Here is a 15,332-nt window from a genome sequence, read left to right as displayed (position 1 = left end):
AAGATGCTACCCATGATGCCTCCACCTTCACAGCTGATGAGTGATGTGTGTTGAGTTGATGTTAAAATTATTAAACTCTCTCTTAAAATTATTCTATCAAACTTTCAATATCCCACAGCTACTATATAACTACAATTTTGTCAAGAATCAAAGCCAAAATGGGCTACGAAGAGCCCTTTTATTGCGTTTAAATTCAATACTGTTACCTGGAGAACAAAGTTTTCAAGGTGCCAGTCATTAACTTAACACTGATGTGCAATTTTTAATGGAAACAGTGTCAAGGTTTTCACTCTCACAGCAAAATCTATACCTACACGTTGCATATTAGCTAATTCCAAAATTCCAGAGTGAAAAGAATGCTAAAGTTGCCTCCCTAAATACAGCTCTAAATGGATCTCCATTTTCTTCTCACTCCCAAATTCCAGTGACAATAAAAAGCAGATTTCTGTTTTCCATACTGCCTACCATAAGAGTTATATTCTGAGCAGAAATAGCAATATGGCCTATAAAAGTCATCCCATTTGGCTAAGGTACTGAAAATAACCCAGGCTCCCAGCACAGATCACAGCATAGACTATTAATATGATCCTATTGAATAATGTAGCTGTTAGCCAGCTTTACACTCGAGGTGCCTTCAGGATTTAAACAGTGAAGAACAAGGATAACAAACTAAATTTAAAACACTCCACTGGAAATTATATTAAACTGCAAACTATAAATTAAACCGGTTCCTAAGCAACAATCTAAATAGAATTAAAAAAAAAAAAAACCCTCTAAAAACATGCACTTTAAAAATAGCCAGCTGCTTTGGAGGCTTCACTAGCTTGATTCTGCCAAATGTATATATAAAATTACACAAGATGTAAACCAATTTGAAATGAAATAAATCTCTATAAGGCAAAAAGAGAATTGCTCACTATAATTAAAAAAATATATTAAGTCCTTTGTTGGCAAAATAAAGCTTTAATTTTTAACCATTAGATTAAAAACAAGTATTTGACAAACAGGATTTCTCTAACTAGATTTTCTTTAATGATGATGATGATGATGATGATGATGATGATGATAATGCCTGAAGCCAGGCAGGGTGGTTGGAAGGGCCACTAATCCCAGCACTTTAGAACGCAGAGAGATAGGAGGATCAAGATAAGCTTTAGCCACATGTGACCCTCAAAATAAATAAATAAATAAATAAATAAATAAATAAATAAATAAATGGCAGGTTTATGCAAGTAGCTAATGTAAGAGTCCCCTTTTCAAGTCCAAACTACTTGTAAAAAAATAAATCCCACTTTTACTGAATAAAAAGTAACCCCATTTTTACTTAAAAAATAAACAGTTACTTCAAAAACCTTAGCACTGTTACTGCAGGTTGGAAGCCTACAGGATCCCATGGGAATAATGAAGGAGGTCCTATTCCGGGAGATTTTTGCCTGACTAGTCTCCCTAACAAGAGTAAAATAACCAAGCTGCCAATTTATCAGCATTTGAATTTGGGTCCTGACATTTTTAAAGCGCCGACAGGAACACTGACCTTGTTGGCACAGATGTATTCCCGACAATGCAATTTTGTTTACAATCGTATATATCACACATCATAAACCGCACGCTGGTGCTGGTTAGTCTGGTGGATGAAATGTCGTGCGGGCACCAAGCAGTGTATTCTAAGTAGATTAAACAAACTATCCACCTTTCTGGGGGAGAAAAAGTGCGTTCCCCCACACCTCCACTGTCCCTCCTCCTCCACATGGAGAACAGGACACTCAAATAATTTCAGCTTCCCAGAGGGACTTGGGCTTTCATAGTCAGTTCGTTATCCCCCACAGAACGAAAGTAACTCGCAAGTGGAAAGGTTTCATTTAAAATATTTTTAAAGTTCTTATTAGCAAAGAAAGAACAACTAGATTTTCCCAAAAGCTTTAGCTCAGAGTCTTTCATTTTCACCAACGGGAATTAGTTACCCCACCCCTCCCGTTCTCCCTTCGCAGCTCTCGCCCCCAAGTACCATCCTCCACATCTCTTCTCATTCTAGCAAGCCCTTCCTCCGGAGCTGGGAGGAATTTAAACAGCCCAGGGTGTGTTTACACCTGGTCCTGCCCTCTGCTGTCCAGACCCGGACTCGGATCTGGAGGTGGGAGACATGGAGGGGGCGTCCATGCCAGGTTCAGCTCACTCGGTCCCACTCAGAATCCTCCGCGAGAACTGCAGGATTTGGCTAAGACTGGGAGGCGCTCCTGGACCTGCCTTTCTTTACAGCTCTAGCAAAAGCTGCTTCCCAGACCTGCGAATGTTTTCCCAACCTGGTTGAGACCCCCAAGCCGGGCAAGACGGGAGTGGGAACCACTGGCGAGTGTCTGTGCGTGCAGTCATTCAGAGTAGCAAAGAAGGGAGCAGGTACGCGCTCAAGCAAGTCAAGATGGTAGGGGAGGGGAACAATGTGTTGACACCGGGTTCAGAAACTCCAGCTCGATCCCGCTTCGCGCAAGGAAGAAGGTCCCTGCCGATGACTGACCCAGCAGCAGGCAGCTAGGACCCAAAGTGCTGGCGCTCAGTTGCAGCAGCGCCCACAGCTGGGCGCGGGGCCTCTCCCGACAGCCGCCCCAAGATACACGAACCCACACACACAAAGAGCATCTCCACACCTGCCTGGCGATGGTTCGCCTTCCCCTTACTGCTTCCCCAGGTCTCCCCAGAGGTGTCAGACACCCCGAGACTAGCATTTGCTCCGTGCCTGGCACAGCTGAACAATGGGGGCTGAGATCCTCCGTGAGCACCCCAAGGAGTGGGCAAAGGGGTCACCGAGGACGCATGCGGGGAGCTCCAGAAGGACTGACGGACCCCTAGCACCGTGCGGGGGGTGGGGTGGGGGGGAACGAGCAGCGTCGCCCCACTGGAACCTGCTTCTGGCCTTGGGGGCACCCCAGGGAAGGGGCATCCGAAGGGCACACCCCGAGAAAGGAAGGGGTGCCCAGGGGAAGGAAGGGGTATCCAGAGGAAGAGGCACACCAGGAAAGGGGTGCCCCGCAGAAGGAAGGGGAAACCCCTGGGAAGGAATACCTCGGAGAAGGAAATGGGACCCCGAGGAAGTAAGGGGCACTCCAGGGTAGGGACGGGGCATCCCTCGGGGAGTGTCCAGCGGGGACCGGGGCACCACCCCCAGCCTGCGTCTACACCCGTCCCCGGAGCCCAGGGAACTCGGTTACCGCGGCCTCCGCCGTGGCCCCCGCCGGGTCGTCCGGGGCGCGGGACAAGTCGGGCTCGCAGCTCGCGCCGTCCGTCGCCATCTTCCTGCCCTAGCGGATCCGAATGCGAGCTCGGAGCGGCGGCGGGGCTCAGCTCTCTCGGCGCGGGCGGCGCTTCCCCGGCTGCTGGCTGCGGCCGCGGCGCTCTCAGCCCGGGAGCCCGGCCGCCCCCTCCCTCCTCGCCGCGCCGCCCCTGCCGCTTAACCCTCTGCGCGCTGGAGACGCCGCCGGCGCCCCGCCCACCCGCTCGCCCGCGGCAGCCGCTCCCCGGGGACCAAGAACCAGCAAGCAAGCAAGCAAGCAAGCCAGCCGCGTGGCCTGGTGCTGGTGTTGGGGAGACAGACACCCCGGGATGCAAAAGAAAAGAAGCTTCCTCTCGGGAGGCGATGAACTGGCAAACTCTTTGCTTAGGAGGCAGGGCACAAAACGAACTGGATGCCAGGCTCCTGGATGTTAAATCAGTTAAGATCGAGGAACCATTCTTCTCTTGGACTAGCTCCATCGAGGTGCCTCTTTAATATTTCCAACCCTTGTCTTCTGGGCACTGCTATCCTCTTGGTTTATGTACAGCCAGCTCTGTTTTATTGCATATTTGATGCTAGCCCCCTCCGAAGCCATCAACTTTCAGCTGATGCTGTGTTTCTCACCCTTCAGCTTATGCCTTTCTGTTCAATTGTCTTTTCAAGGAAGGTGGAGATACTCGAACCCAAGCCCGAGGTCTATCTGAAAAACAGCCAAGCATCCAGCGATGTTTTAATACTTTTAAGAGAACAGCAACTTCCTCTGTGCAGGTGAGGACATGAGGAAACACAGACGAACCTTTGCTAACATGCTCCTGTGGAAATGCATGGCTGGAGAGTTTGCATGAACGAGTTAGGCCAAGGCACTTAATTTCTCCACCCTGCCTCTAATTCAGTTCTTACCCTTTCCCGCCAACGGCCAGAATCTGAAAATCTATCACCTTATTGAGTCTATATTGAGACCCTCCCCAAAGCTCCATATCCCTAAAAATGTGTCGAAAGTACAAAATCAGATGGAGCATTCACTGAGTCTCTGTGACGTCAAATCAACTGACAACCCAACCCCACACTTGAAATTCTGGAATGTTCAGTCCAAGGGAACAGATCAAAGCCAAAACAAAACAAAGCAAAGCAAAGCAAAACAAAACAACAACAACAAAGAAAACAGCCTGCTCCTAATGAGAAGTTGCGACACCTTGACTGCTCAGCTTTCTAAACTGGATCCAAATATGACACAGAGAAAACCTTTTCTACAAAGACATTGAAAGGAATTGGTCAACAAAATCTAGAAAGTTCATCCTCAAAAGAGAGGTCAGGGAAACTTTCACCTGGAACTCTGAGGTTAAGGGTCAGAGCTTAGGAACTGCCTGCAGGTTAGCCTGGGCACAGGCTTTCCTTTGTTTATTTTCTGTGCTTTCATTCTGATGGCTGATCTTAGTCCTTTGGTTTGTACTCTTGTTCATTATACCACTTCCTTTTATTTAATCACATAGTCTCCAAAAATTGCTCAATATGAGACTACCTAGATTTCTTGTAAGATGAAAGGAAAGCTTTTGACAGTAAAAGATTTTGGACTGATAGTAAATATTTATAATTAGAAGCAACGATATTTCTTATTCTTTTCAAAATTCATTTTTGTACATCACTAGGTCATCAATTTTCTTAATACTGATGTTGAGTTATTACTTGAAAATTGGCTGGCATACTTCTAGGGAGAGGCAGGAGGATAAAATAATATATTTCACTTAGGAATTAAGAACAAGGCATCTAAATTATCTTATTTCTGGGAAACAGATCTTATGTACTTAGCCATGCAGCTCAATTTTTAGATGCCTCATTTATTTGAAGATATTTTATAATAACACTAAAAATTTAACCGCATCATTAGAAATAAATAGTTTTCTTTCTTTCTAAATAAAACCCAAATAGATTCATGTCAGAATGGGAGTCAATTTTTGAATGATTTTTTTTTTTTGCCCTCTTACTTATATCTATGTATGTAAATGAAAAGTATACAGGCACTAAAAACATAGAACAGCACGTTTTAGCTGCCAAACCCCAGGACATGGGAAAGAGAATCCAAGCTCTTTGCCTCTGCCTGAAAATTGCCAGGCTGAGGACCGACTGAGCATTCCAGGGTTGCTTGCAGCAGAGAAGGGGTTAACTCCCATACCAGTGCCTTGGCCTGGAACTGCCTCTCCACTGGAGGATACTAGCTTTCAATTCTCTCCTGAGAATTAGCTTCCATTGCACTCTTTCTAAACAAAGACCATCTCTCTTGAAGTTAAAGCAAATAGATTTGAAAACAGTAATTTGACTCCATAAGTCTTTTAACAGCTAAATAATAATAACCATGAAAGCCATCCCAGGGCCAGAATGAAAACTTCCAAGAGGCAGAGTAGAAGCAGGAAGCTGGAAGTGTAAGAGGAAGAGGAAATGAACCAGATTCTTAACCCATAGGTTCTCTTCTGCATTAAGATGGAAGGAGGCGTACTGACGATGTTGCAGATAGAAAAAAATGTACATTAATTTTTCCTTTGTACATATTGCCGATGATGGCTTCCTGACCAAGAATCTGAGGTTCATTGTTTACCAAACTGTTGAGCTATAGGACGCTCCTTAAAGGTTTTGTTTTAAGACCAGAGAAATGAGTTGTTGAGGTTAGGAATGGAGACAGTGGTTGGGAAACGAAGTGGGTTTTCTGATTAAACCATGTCCTTGGCCTCACCAGCCACATCCTCCAACCCACAAAGCCAAGAACCCAGGGAGTTGCACATCATGTTGCAAGGGGCGGTTTCCTTCCATGTGAGAAGATAAAGAAACATGTGCATATCCTAAAACCAGTCCCATGGAAGAGAATCCTCTACTTCAGTCAAATGACAACATTTATGATAATCCCAGAGAGCAAACCATATGCTCATGTCTTAGCTTTGCCAAATGACAAAATTACCAAGTAACAAATCATTTCTGACTATGCCTCAAAGACTGTAGTTATACAATTTAAGTGGTGTCTCCAGGCTTATTCCTGTCTGCATGAAGTGACCAACCTAGAGAGCCCCAAATCTTAACTTTGGGAATTCTGAAAGAAAGAACGAGGACTAACTCCCAGCACCCTGTCTAAGGCATGATTTTGAGATCAAGACATTGACAGAAATGGGTTTTCATATGATCTAACTACATTCCTTCGTAGATAACTTGTCATTATCTGCATGTGCTGGAGGCTCTTTGTGGGTTTTGTTCAGTAAATTTAATTTGAATCTAGTTAGCCCATTCTTGTCAACAACCTATGGATTTGGATGGCTTTCTTACCAACTGCAGTTGGTGTGTGCCAAGGGAATGCAAGCTAATTTACCTAAGCTAAAGCAAAATGTAATTAGGAAATTAAATCTGCTATGTAGGAAGCAAGTCAAAGCTAAATGTAAATTGTAACAACCTCTAGCGCTTTGAATACTACCTGTATTAGTTAGAGTTCTCTAAAGGAACAGAACTAACAGAATGAATAACACACACACACACACACACACACAGAGAGAGAGAGAGAGAGAGAGAGAGAGAGAGAGAGAGAGAGAGAGAGAGAGAGAGAGAGAGAGAGAGATTTATTAGAGTGGCTTGCTATAGGCTATGGTCCTGGTGGTCCAACAATGTTTTGTCTTCTGACTAATGCAAAGGATCTGGTAGTTGTTCAGTCTAAGAAACTGGATATCTCAGCAATTCCAACCTAACGTTGAGATTCCAGAGGATTCCAGAGAGCTGCCAGTTTTCAGTCTACACTGGAATTCCTAAGAAGTAAGTTCTAACACTAGCAAAGGAATATCTCAGTAACAGGATAGATGAACTTGCCAGAAAGAGTAAGGACAAGCAGGGGAAAAGCAAAAGCTTCCTTCTTCCACATCCTTTTACGTGGGCTACAACCAGAATGTGTGGGCCAGGTTTAGAGTGAATCTTTCTATCTCAATCAAGAAAGTCCTGGCCACCAGGTGTGGTGGAGCACATCTTTAATCCCAGCACTCAGAAGGCCGAGGCAGGAAGATCTCTGTGAGATTGAGGCCAGCCTGGTCTACAGAGTGAGTTCCAAGACAGCCAAGGCTAATACACAGAGGAACCCTGTCTCAAAAAATAAAATAAAATAAAATAAAATAAAATGAAAGAGAGAGAGAGAGAGAGAGAGAGAGAGAGAGAGAGAGAGAGAGAGAGAGAAAGAAAGTCCCTTATAGGCATGCCCAGCTGCTAGAGTTTTAGCTGATTCCAGATGTGGTTATGTTGACAACAAAGATTAGCCATCAGGCCATCTTTAAGCAGGGTCTATATCTGGGGATCATTCAGTTGCCAAAGTGATATCCAAGTACCAGGTTTTACCGGGATAGTTGTTTGTTTGTTTGCTTGTTTGTTTATCTTTTGAGATGGGGTGTGCCTGTGTTACTCAAACTGGCCTCCAACTCAAGCTGGTTTTGAACTCCCGATTACAGGTGTAAGCCTCATAGCCAGGTCAGATACTAGATCTTACTGAAATATAAATATAAAGGAATGATAAGAACATCATGTGCCGACCCAGTCTCTCTAAAGGACACCAGGACCAGTGCAGAAAACCCAGATAGAGTTGGTTCTGTTCTACTGAATTCTTTTTGCTCATCTCTTGCTGATTTACACTCCTACCTACAGAAATCACTTACAAGAGCAAGTTGTGGTGTACAAGGATGTTTTAGTGCAAAGCCCTTGTAGAAAAACAATTTTAACAAAAGAATCTGACCCACAGCTGCCCCTCAACCATCTGAATTGGAAATGGATCTGAGCTTTTCCACTTGTTCAGCTCTTTAGCCGCCCCACAAGCTTGCAGTATGTAGTTACTAGGCAACCACAAAGGCAGAAGTGTTTATACCATTAGGCATTAATTATAGCAGAGCTGTATTTTTTCTTAGAAAGTTTTAAAACTATATAAATAGGTTGCGAGATCCGGCCCCTTTTGCCTTTGATTAGAAGTGCAGGGCCTGTTATAAAAACCAAACCTTAAGATTTCCCTTCATTGCTGGGTATGTGCTGTTCAATACAAAAGCAAATGCAGTGTTCAGAGAATTTTAAAAGGAACTAAAGGTGATGCTTTTCAATATTAATGGTTATGCAGCAAGTGCTTATGCTTGACTCAATTAGGATTTGCTTAGGCTACAGAGCCTTAGTTCTACATAAAATTATGAAGGGAACCAATACCTTTGTACCCTTCAGAACAGCACGATTTGTGTATTTGTAGCTAATGGAGTTTCTAATATATTGGATTTTTTGAGACATAAATTTCAATTCATGTCTCAAATCTCAATTTATGGCAATAGTTACTTTTATCTTCAAAATGCAAACAAACAAAAACAGTTAAAAAGTTCATATTAGCCAGGCTCATTTTAAAGCATTTAGAAATATTATGGTATTATTTGAGAGGAAATAGCATAAATATTCATGCAAAAGTTGAATAACCAATTAATAAAAATACAATTTAATTCATAATATTTATGACACAATGTCATAAATAGAAATGAAGGCTTAATTATATTTGTGATTCAAGAATTGAAAGGAAAAATGGCATTGGTATCTCTAGATTCTGGGGAAGATGAATTCATTTGTAAAGTAATGAACTTACACCTGGGAATCAACACTTTCCTACTGAAGATGTTTTATGTTAACAATATAATACATGTATTTGTTTAAGGAAATCAGAGTTAACCTTATACCAGCTATTATTAACTCACTTTTATCATGATATCATCATCACCTAGTATTTATTATTTATCAGTTTCAGCATTAATGTCTTCTAAAGAATCAATTCAGTTGAAATATAAATTACACCACTACTGTTTCCTCCCCTCGATATCTCCTTTGTGTCTTCTCCCTGTGCCAGCTTTCACCCTCGCCCTCTTACTGACCATTCAGTCACATGGTGCCAGTACAATGTGGCTTTGTTTGACACCTCTCTGTATGGATCATCCTTCTGCCCCGACACACTGTGGACATAGATGTCCACAGATATTGGCAGAGAACTCTACTGCCAGATTTTTAAAAATGAAGTGTTGGCAGGGGAGGCGTCTAACTACACTGGATCCAGATTCCTAAGTTGGAGCAGTGGGTGTAGTGGGTAGCCATCTCACATCTCACATACAAACCACACTGCATTGTTCTGCTTCGGTTACAGAATCCTATTTAGAATTTTTGAGACAAAAATAGAACTATAGATTTAAACATGAGTGTCAAAACAATCATAAATCTAGAAGGAAGCTATTTTTCTAAGTATGTAAATCAGGGTGAAAGTCGATTTTAATGCAACACAATTTATTGATCTCTTTGATGTGTCTGTGTGTGTATGTGTGTGTATGTATATGTATGTATAGCAATCTGCTGTGTGTCCTGTTGTCTTAGCTAAGATTTTTATTGCTGTGAAGAGACACCATGACCACGGCAACTCTTACAAGAAAAAATATTTAATTTGGGTGGCTTGCTTATAGTTTCAGAGTTTCAGTCCATTATCATCATGGCAGGGAGCACGGTGGTGTGCCAGCCGATGTGGTGCTGAGAGTTCTACATCTTGCAGGCAACAGGAAGTCAACTGACACACTTGGCAATACCCTGATCATAGGAAAGCTCAAAGCCTGGCCCCACAGCAACACGTTCTCCAGCAAAGCCACACCCACGCCAACAAAGCCACACCCACGCCAACAAAGCCACACCCACGCCAACAAAGCCACACCTTCTAATAGTGCCACTGCCTATGAGATTATGGGAGCCAGTTGCTTTCAAACAACCACACCTGTTTAGGATTTCTCCCTGCCCCCCACCCTTAGCTCCTAAGCCTCCCAGATCCTGTTGTCTTTTGGCTTAAAATTCTAGAGGAAATTGAGTACTCAATATTTGGATTCTCTTCTCTGAAGTTTCTTCCCCTCTGAAGTTGTATCTTTCAAGTCCCAAGCACTTAGGCAAGCTCCCAAGCCCAAGTCTGCTTCCTTAATCCAGGAAGGCATATTCTTATTTCCTCAAACCATCCCAGTCTTCCCCTCAAGAACCACAGCTTCTGAAGCCCCACTTGAATTCATATTTACTAGATAGTCATTTCATATACATGGTCCCACTTTATTGTTGTTTTAGTTGAAGGACTGGCTCAACACAATCTACTATGTTATAATTGGACATGAAAACCATATGTGCCTACTTTCAGAGAAAGTATTTGTAACAAAAATACTCTAGTTTCTCTTGCCTAATTGAATTGTATCTAGGCCTATTGTTCTTGGATTTACATCTGGGAGTGGGATAAGCCTAGCTTAGACTCCCTTATTTCCCTTGACAAATAGAATTCAGGTACTGATTTATGTTCTCCTCTGTAGTCTGGTACAGAATGTCATGCTGGCAATAAAGGTTAGTTTGTAGTTGTGAAATATATTGCCACCAAGTGAAAACCCCGTTGCCAGTTTTAAAATACAGTGGTGTTTCTCTTATTTCCAAGAAGTAGCCTGCCTGTATGGGTTTAAAAATTGGTATTCAGAACAAAAGTAGCTAAGGGTTAAATGAGTATGTCCCAATGAATAGATGATTCTCAGACATGAAGATTCTAAAATATACTTTGAATGTCTGGCAGATTTCCTATAATTCAAGGTTAAGTGAGGATTAGCAGGTTTGCGGTACATGACACTGAGCCAGCATCCCAGTCAACTATAAAACTTTATTCCAACTTATTAAATGGTTCCAGTATTTAGGCAGATGGATCCACAAATGCATATGCAAGTAAAGTTGATGTTACTACTTCCTTCTTTTGTGGGATGGCCCCTTTGGCATTGTGATAATACCCGGAGATTCTGTCTCAAAAAAAAAAATAATAATAAAAGGGTACTTAATTCCTAAAATGAAATGCATTGGATAGGTTAGGAGTAGAACTCTGCTCCAACAGTTGGTTTGATCTTCAACACTATAAACATATGAGGAATTCAAAAGGATTTTTTAAAAAATAGATATATTCAAGTTTAGTGATCAAATTCTTCCTATGAAAAGCAAATTTGTAATGTAGTAATCGAGATGTTTATTTACTAGAACAATAGATAAGAAGATGTAATGGTATGGCAAGGTTCATAATTTATGAGCTTTCTAAGTTTTCATGATTACGGGGGTACTTTGAAATCTCTCCAATAATTATACTGATATTTGAAAATATCTGTAATTTCTACTGTGACATCCATCATGTCAAGTGCTTTCATGTATGTTGTGATCTGTTACTAAAGTTCTTAGTTGGAACAAATGCTAAATATGACTAAGAGCTTAATTAAAATGGAAATATAATTTGTGTGTTCTTGTATGTCAAGTGGGGGGGAGGGAAAGAGAGAGGGATAAAGAGGGGGAAGGAGGGAGAGAGAGACAGAGAGAAGGAGAGAGAGAGAGAGAAAGAGAGAGAGAGAGAAAGGGAGAGAGAGAGAGAGAGAGAGAGAGAGAGAGAGAGAGAGAGAGAGAGAGAGAGAGAGAAGTAAGTTCTCTCCACCCCCACCTTGGTTTTGGAGAGAGGGTCTCTCTCAGGGACCTAGGGTTTACTGATCAGACTAACCTGCCTGGCCAGCAGGCCCAGGGGTCCCGTCACCACCTCCCCAAACAACATCATGACTGACTTTTACATGTATTAGGAATGAACTAGGACCCTCTTGCTTCTGGAGAGTGATTTACAGGCTAAGATATCTTCCCAACCTGAAAATATGCTTTTTGAATTATTACAAATATTTTCATTTTTTAAATGCCACGATTTTTCCAAGATATAATAAATTTGCCTATGTCAAGAGATCAAACTCTGCATTTGTTAGGCCAACTAAGGTATCCTAAGAAGAAACAAAACAACAGAAGCACGTGACCTGCTGTGACCTATGTTTAAAGTACAGTGTTATTTACCTTAGCCCTCCTCTGATAGTTTTAACACATTTCTATTTCAGATTCCTCCTATACCTTTTAAAGAATTAATAATCTCTCTAATACACATGCAGTTTTGGAAAGAAATTTATAAAATTTAATAAAATAGTTGCACAAATATACAGTACTAACAAGGCTGTTTGTATAAAATTTTAATTTGAAACCAAATATTATATGATAATCAATTAAATATTAAAAACCCAATATGAACTTGGAAAAGTCTAAAGAGAGAAACTCTAGAGGGTTCATTTAAATCAGAAGGGCAAATTTATTTTTGTGGCATGCCTATTTTAATTAAATGAGGAGTGTGTGTGTGTGTGTGTGTGTGTGTGTGTGTGTGTGTGTGTGTGTATACATGTATGTGTCTATGTGGATGCTCCTAGAGGACAGAAGTTAATCTTCTTCAGTGGCTTTTTTCCACTGTCCTAGTTAGGATTTCTGTTACTGTGATGAAACAGTATGACTAAAAAGCCAGTTGGAGAGGACAGGGTTTATCTGACTTACACACTATAGTCCATCATTGAAGGAAGCCAGGACAGGAACTCAGACGGCAGGAACATGGAGGCAGGTGCTGATACAGAGACCGTAGAGGAGTGTTGCTCACTGGCTTGCTTCTCATGATTTGCACAACCTGCTTTCTTATAGAACCCAGGACCACCAGCCCAGGGATGGCACCACTCAAAATGGGATGGGCCCTCCTCCATTGGTCACTAATTACGAAAATGCCTTACATGGAGCTGGTGCCACAAACTTTGACCAGATCCAGGACATCAAATCCAAACTTATCATAGTCTAAACCTATGAACTAAGTAAGCAGATGTCTTTTGTATGGTTTATATAATGACTAGTAGTGGAAGTTTTCAGCACTTAGACATCACAGAGTCATAGAGAAAACTTCCACCTTACAATCCCTCAAAAATTCAGAAGACTGGAGCCACTGGCTAGCTCTGAATCCCTAGGATCGAGGCCAGCCTTCTGGGCTCCTGAACCTTCTCTCTGTGCTGCTACACTCAACTTTCTCTCATAGTTCCACCACGTGATTGTCTCCCACAGGCTTTTAACAGCAAGTACCGTAGTTCAAATGTGCTCACGGCATCCCAAACATACTGTTTATTTCCAGTTTTAAAAACTAGAAGAAAGAAAATTGGATGCAAAAATATATCTAACTTCCCTAGATTGTGTAGGTCTAGGTTTGATACTCAGCACCAAAACAAACATTCACATCTCTGTCGGGTACATATCTTGTCATTTGCTATCAAAAGGTATACCAATAATAAACACTCCAAAAAAGATTGGTATATTCATCAGCGCTAAAGGAACATCTCTGTTTTCTGCTCTCCAGTATGCAGCCTGTGTAAGTGGTTGTTACAGATTTGGGGTGGTGTGGAGTGTCATTAATAATAAGACATGATAAGCTGTGCTTTATGGGATGGGACTAGGAGAGCACTATTCAAAAGGTGAGCAATGGTTTTACTCAGCTTGGACCGCTCTTACAAAAGAATGTAGGTGGTTTAAAAATCAGAAATGTATTTCTTACAACTTTGCAGGCCAGAAGGTGTGACATCAAGATGGCCAATGTTTAAATGAGTGCCCTAATCCTGGCTTGTAGACTCAACTTCTCACTATGCCCTCACTGGCCTTTTGTAGATGAGTTGGTGTGTTCCTGAGTTTGTATTTGTGTGTGTGTGTGTGTGTGTGTGTGTGTGTGTGTGTGTGTGTGTGTGTGTGTGTATGTATGTGTATGGGTGCAATAAGAGTGAGAAATATGGGTAGGGATGGAGAATTTCTTGTTTAGTCACTAAACTCATTAGTCTCTACACTCATGATCGAATCCAGCCCTAGTTATGTCTCAGTAGCTCTTTCCTCAAATAATGACCCATTCCGAGTTAGAACTTCAACACACAGATTCAGGAGGACCCTCTCGATCTGAGAAGATTAAAATCATTTGTTCTGTGTCATCGCCTTCTCTTGATTTTCAATTATGCTTTAATGAGGCTGAGTCTACGATGAGCTGCTCAGAGCTTCGATCAGGTCTCATCTGTGCCAACAGTACACTTTCTATGCCAACATTCTCCATCAATGTCACAAGGCTCAAAACACTGTGTAGCTGCAGAGGCTGCCACGGCCTGGTTGTCTATGCACATGGATTCCTCTACCTGAGGAGCTCAATAGAAGGCTGGCTGAGAAAACCGAAAAACCCTGGTCATTTAAAGTGCAGGGAATTTTGTCCTGGAAGACTTGTTCACTTCGTGGTGATTTCTCAAGCAAACCACTTGTGTTCAGCGAGTTGGTTTCTGTCTGTATAAAATGGAAATAATGATTTGAGTACTTATTCTACAGGATCGTTGAAAGGATTAAATGAGATGACTCTGTACAAGTGACTAGATACTTAAGAACTATGCACACAGCTATTAACGTGGCCTGCTTTCTAACCCTCACATTTGGAGTCTTTTGTCTCAACAGTACCAGTCTCATTCCTAAGAAATTCTACATCCCTGAATTGAGATAGGATACATTGAACCTTCTGTCTTATGGGCACACAAAATTTTGAGCTCTTCATTAAGGAAATGGTTCCCAAGTTAAAGCATAGAGTGTCTTTCTCCCTCATTACCACATTTTTTTTTTTAAAGTGAGATTTCCCCTGTCAGAACACAGTAAGATACCATGGTGACAATTGCTATAGAAATGCTAGATTTAGAAAGAAATGAAATTTCAGTTTTACTTCCTAATATCTATGCTCAACAACCTAAACTGAACCCATGTGAGCCACAAGGCTGAAAATGACCATCTGCCCCAAAGCCCTTGACCGCTCTCTGCTCCAGGATGGCAAGTTCCACATCGTCAGGCTTCTCAGAAATTATACACAGATGAAACCCTGTCTTAAAATGTTTCCTGGGACACAAATAAACTGGATTAAATTTGTTGAGTTTTTTCCCTTAAAAATATAATTATCTGCTTGAATTTAGGTCAGAATTATTAAATCAGTGATTACAAGGGCCAGGTACACAGGATACGTGAATAACAATAGCTAGGAGTACGTAACTGGGGAAGAATAAGGATGTGGGCCAAGACAGAGGCAGAGGTCCTGTTTAACAAAAGGAAAAACAAAACAAAATAAAATAACAAAAACAACCCCTCAATATGTTCTATGAAGAAA

The 15,332-nt window shown here is 41.8% G+C and overlaps 1 protein-coding gene across 6 annotated transcripts in view; it reads right to left on the bottom strand.

Annotated features, from left to right (window-relative positions):
* Positions 1-3,418, bottom strand: part of Cttnbp2 (cortactin binding protein 2) — a 157,614-nt gene extending 154,196 nt beyond the window's left edge. For 4 of the 6 annotated variants that reach the window (XM_037203500.1, XM_028871749.2, XM_037203502.1 and 1 more), the window contains exon 1: positions 3,204-3,413. In XM_037203500.1, the coding sequence (XP_037059395.1) occupies positions 3,204-3,284 (81 nt within the window). In that variant the 5' untranslated portion in view covers positions 3,285-3,413. Of the gene's footprint in view, positions 1-3,203 lie in introns of all 6 variants that reach the window. The other 2 variants (XM_028871752.2, XM_037203503.1) reach the window with 2 other exon arrangements.
* Between the last annotated feature and the right edge of the window lie 11,914 nt (positions 3,419-15,332).

The sequence above is a fragment of the Peromyscus leucopus genome, chromosome 3, assembly GCF_004664715.2.
Source record: "Peromyscus leucopus breed LL Stock chromosome 3, UCI_PerLeu_2.1, whole genome shotgun sequence".
Lineage (NCBI taxonomy): Eukaryota > Metazoa > Chordata > Mammalia > Rodentia > Cricetidae > Peromyscus > Peromyscus leucopus.
Note: the sequence above shows the minus strand (reverse complement) of the source record. Positions and strands in the feature narration are given on the sequence as shown.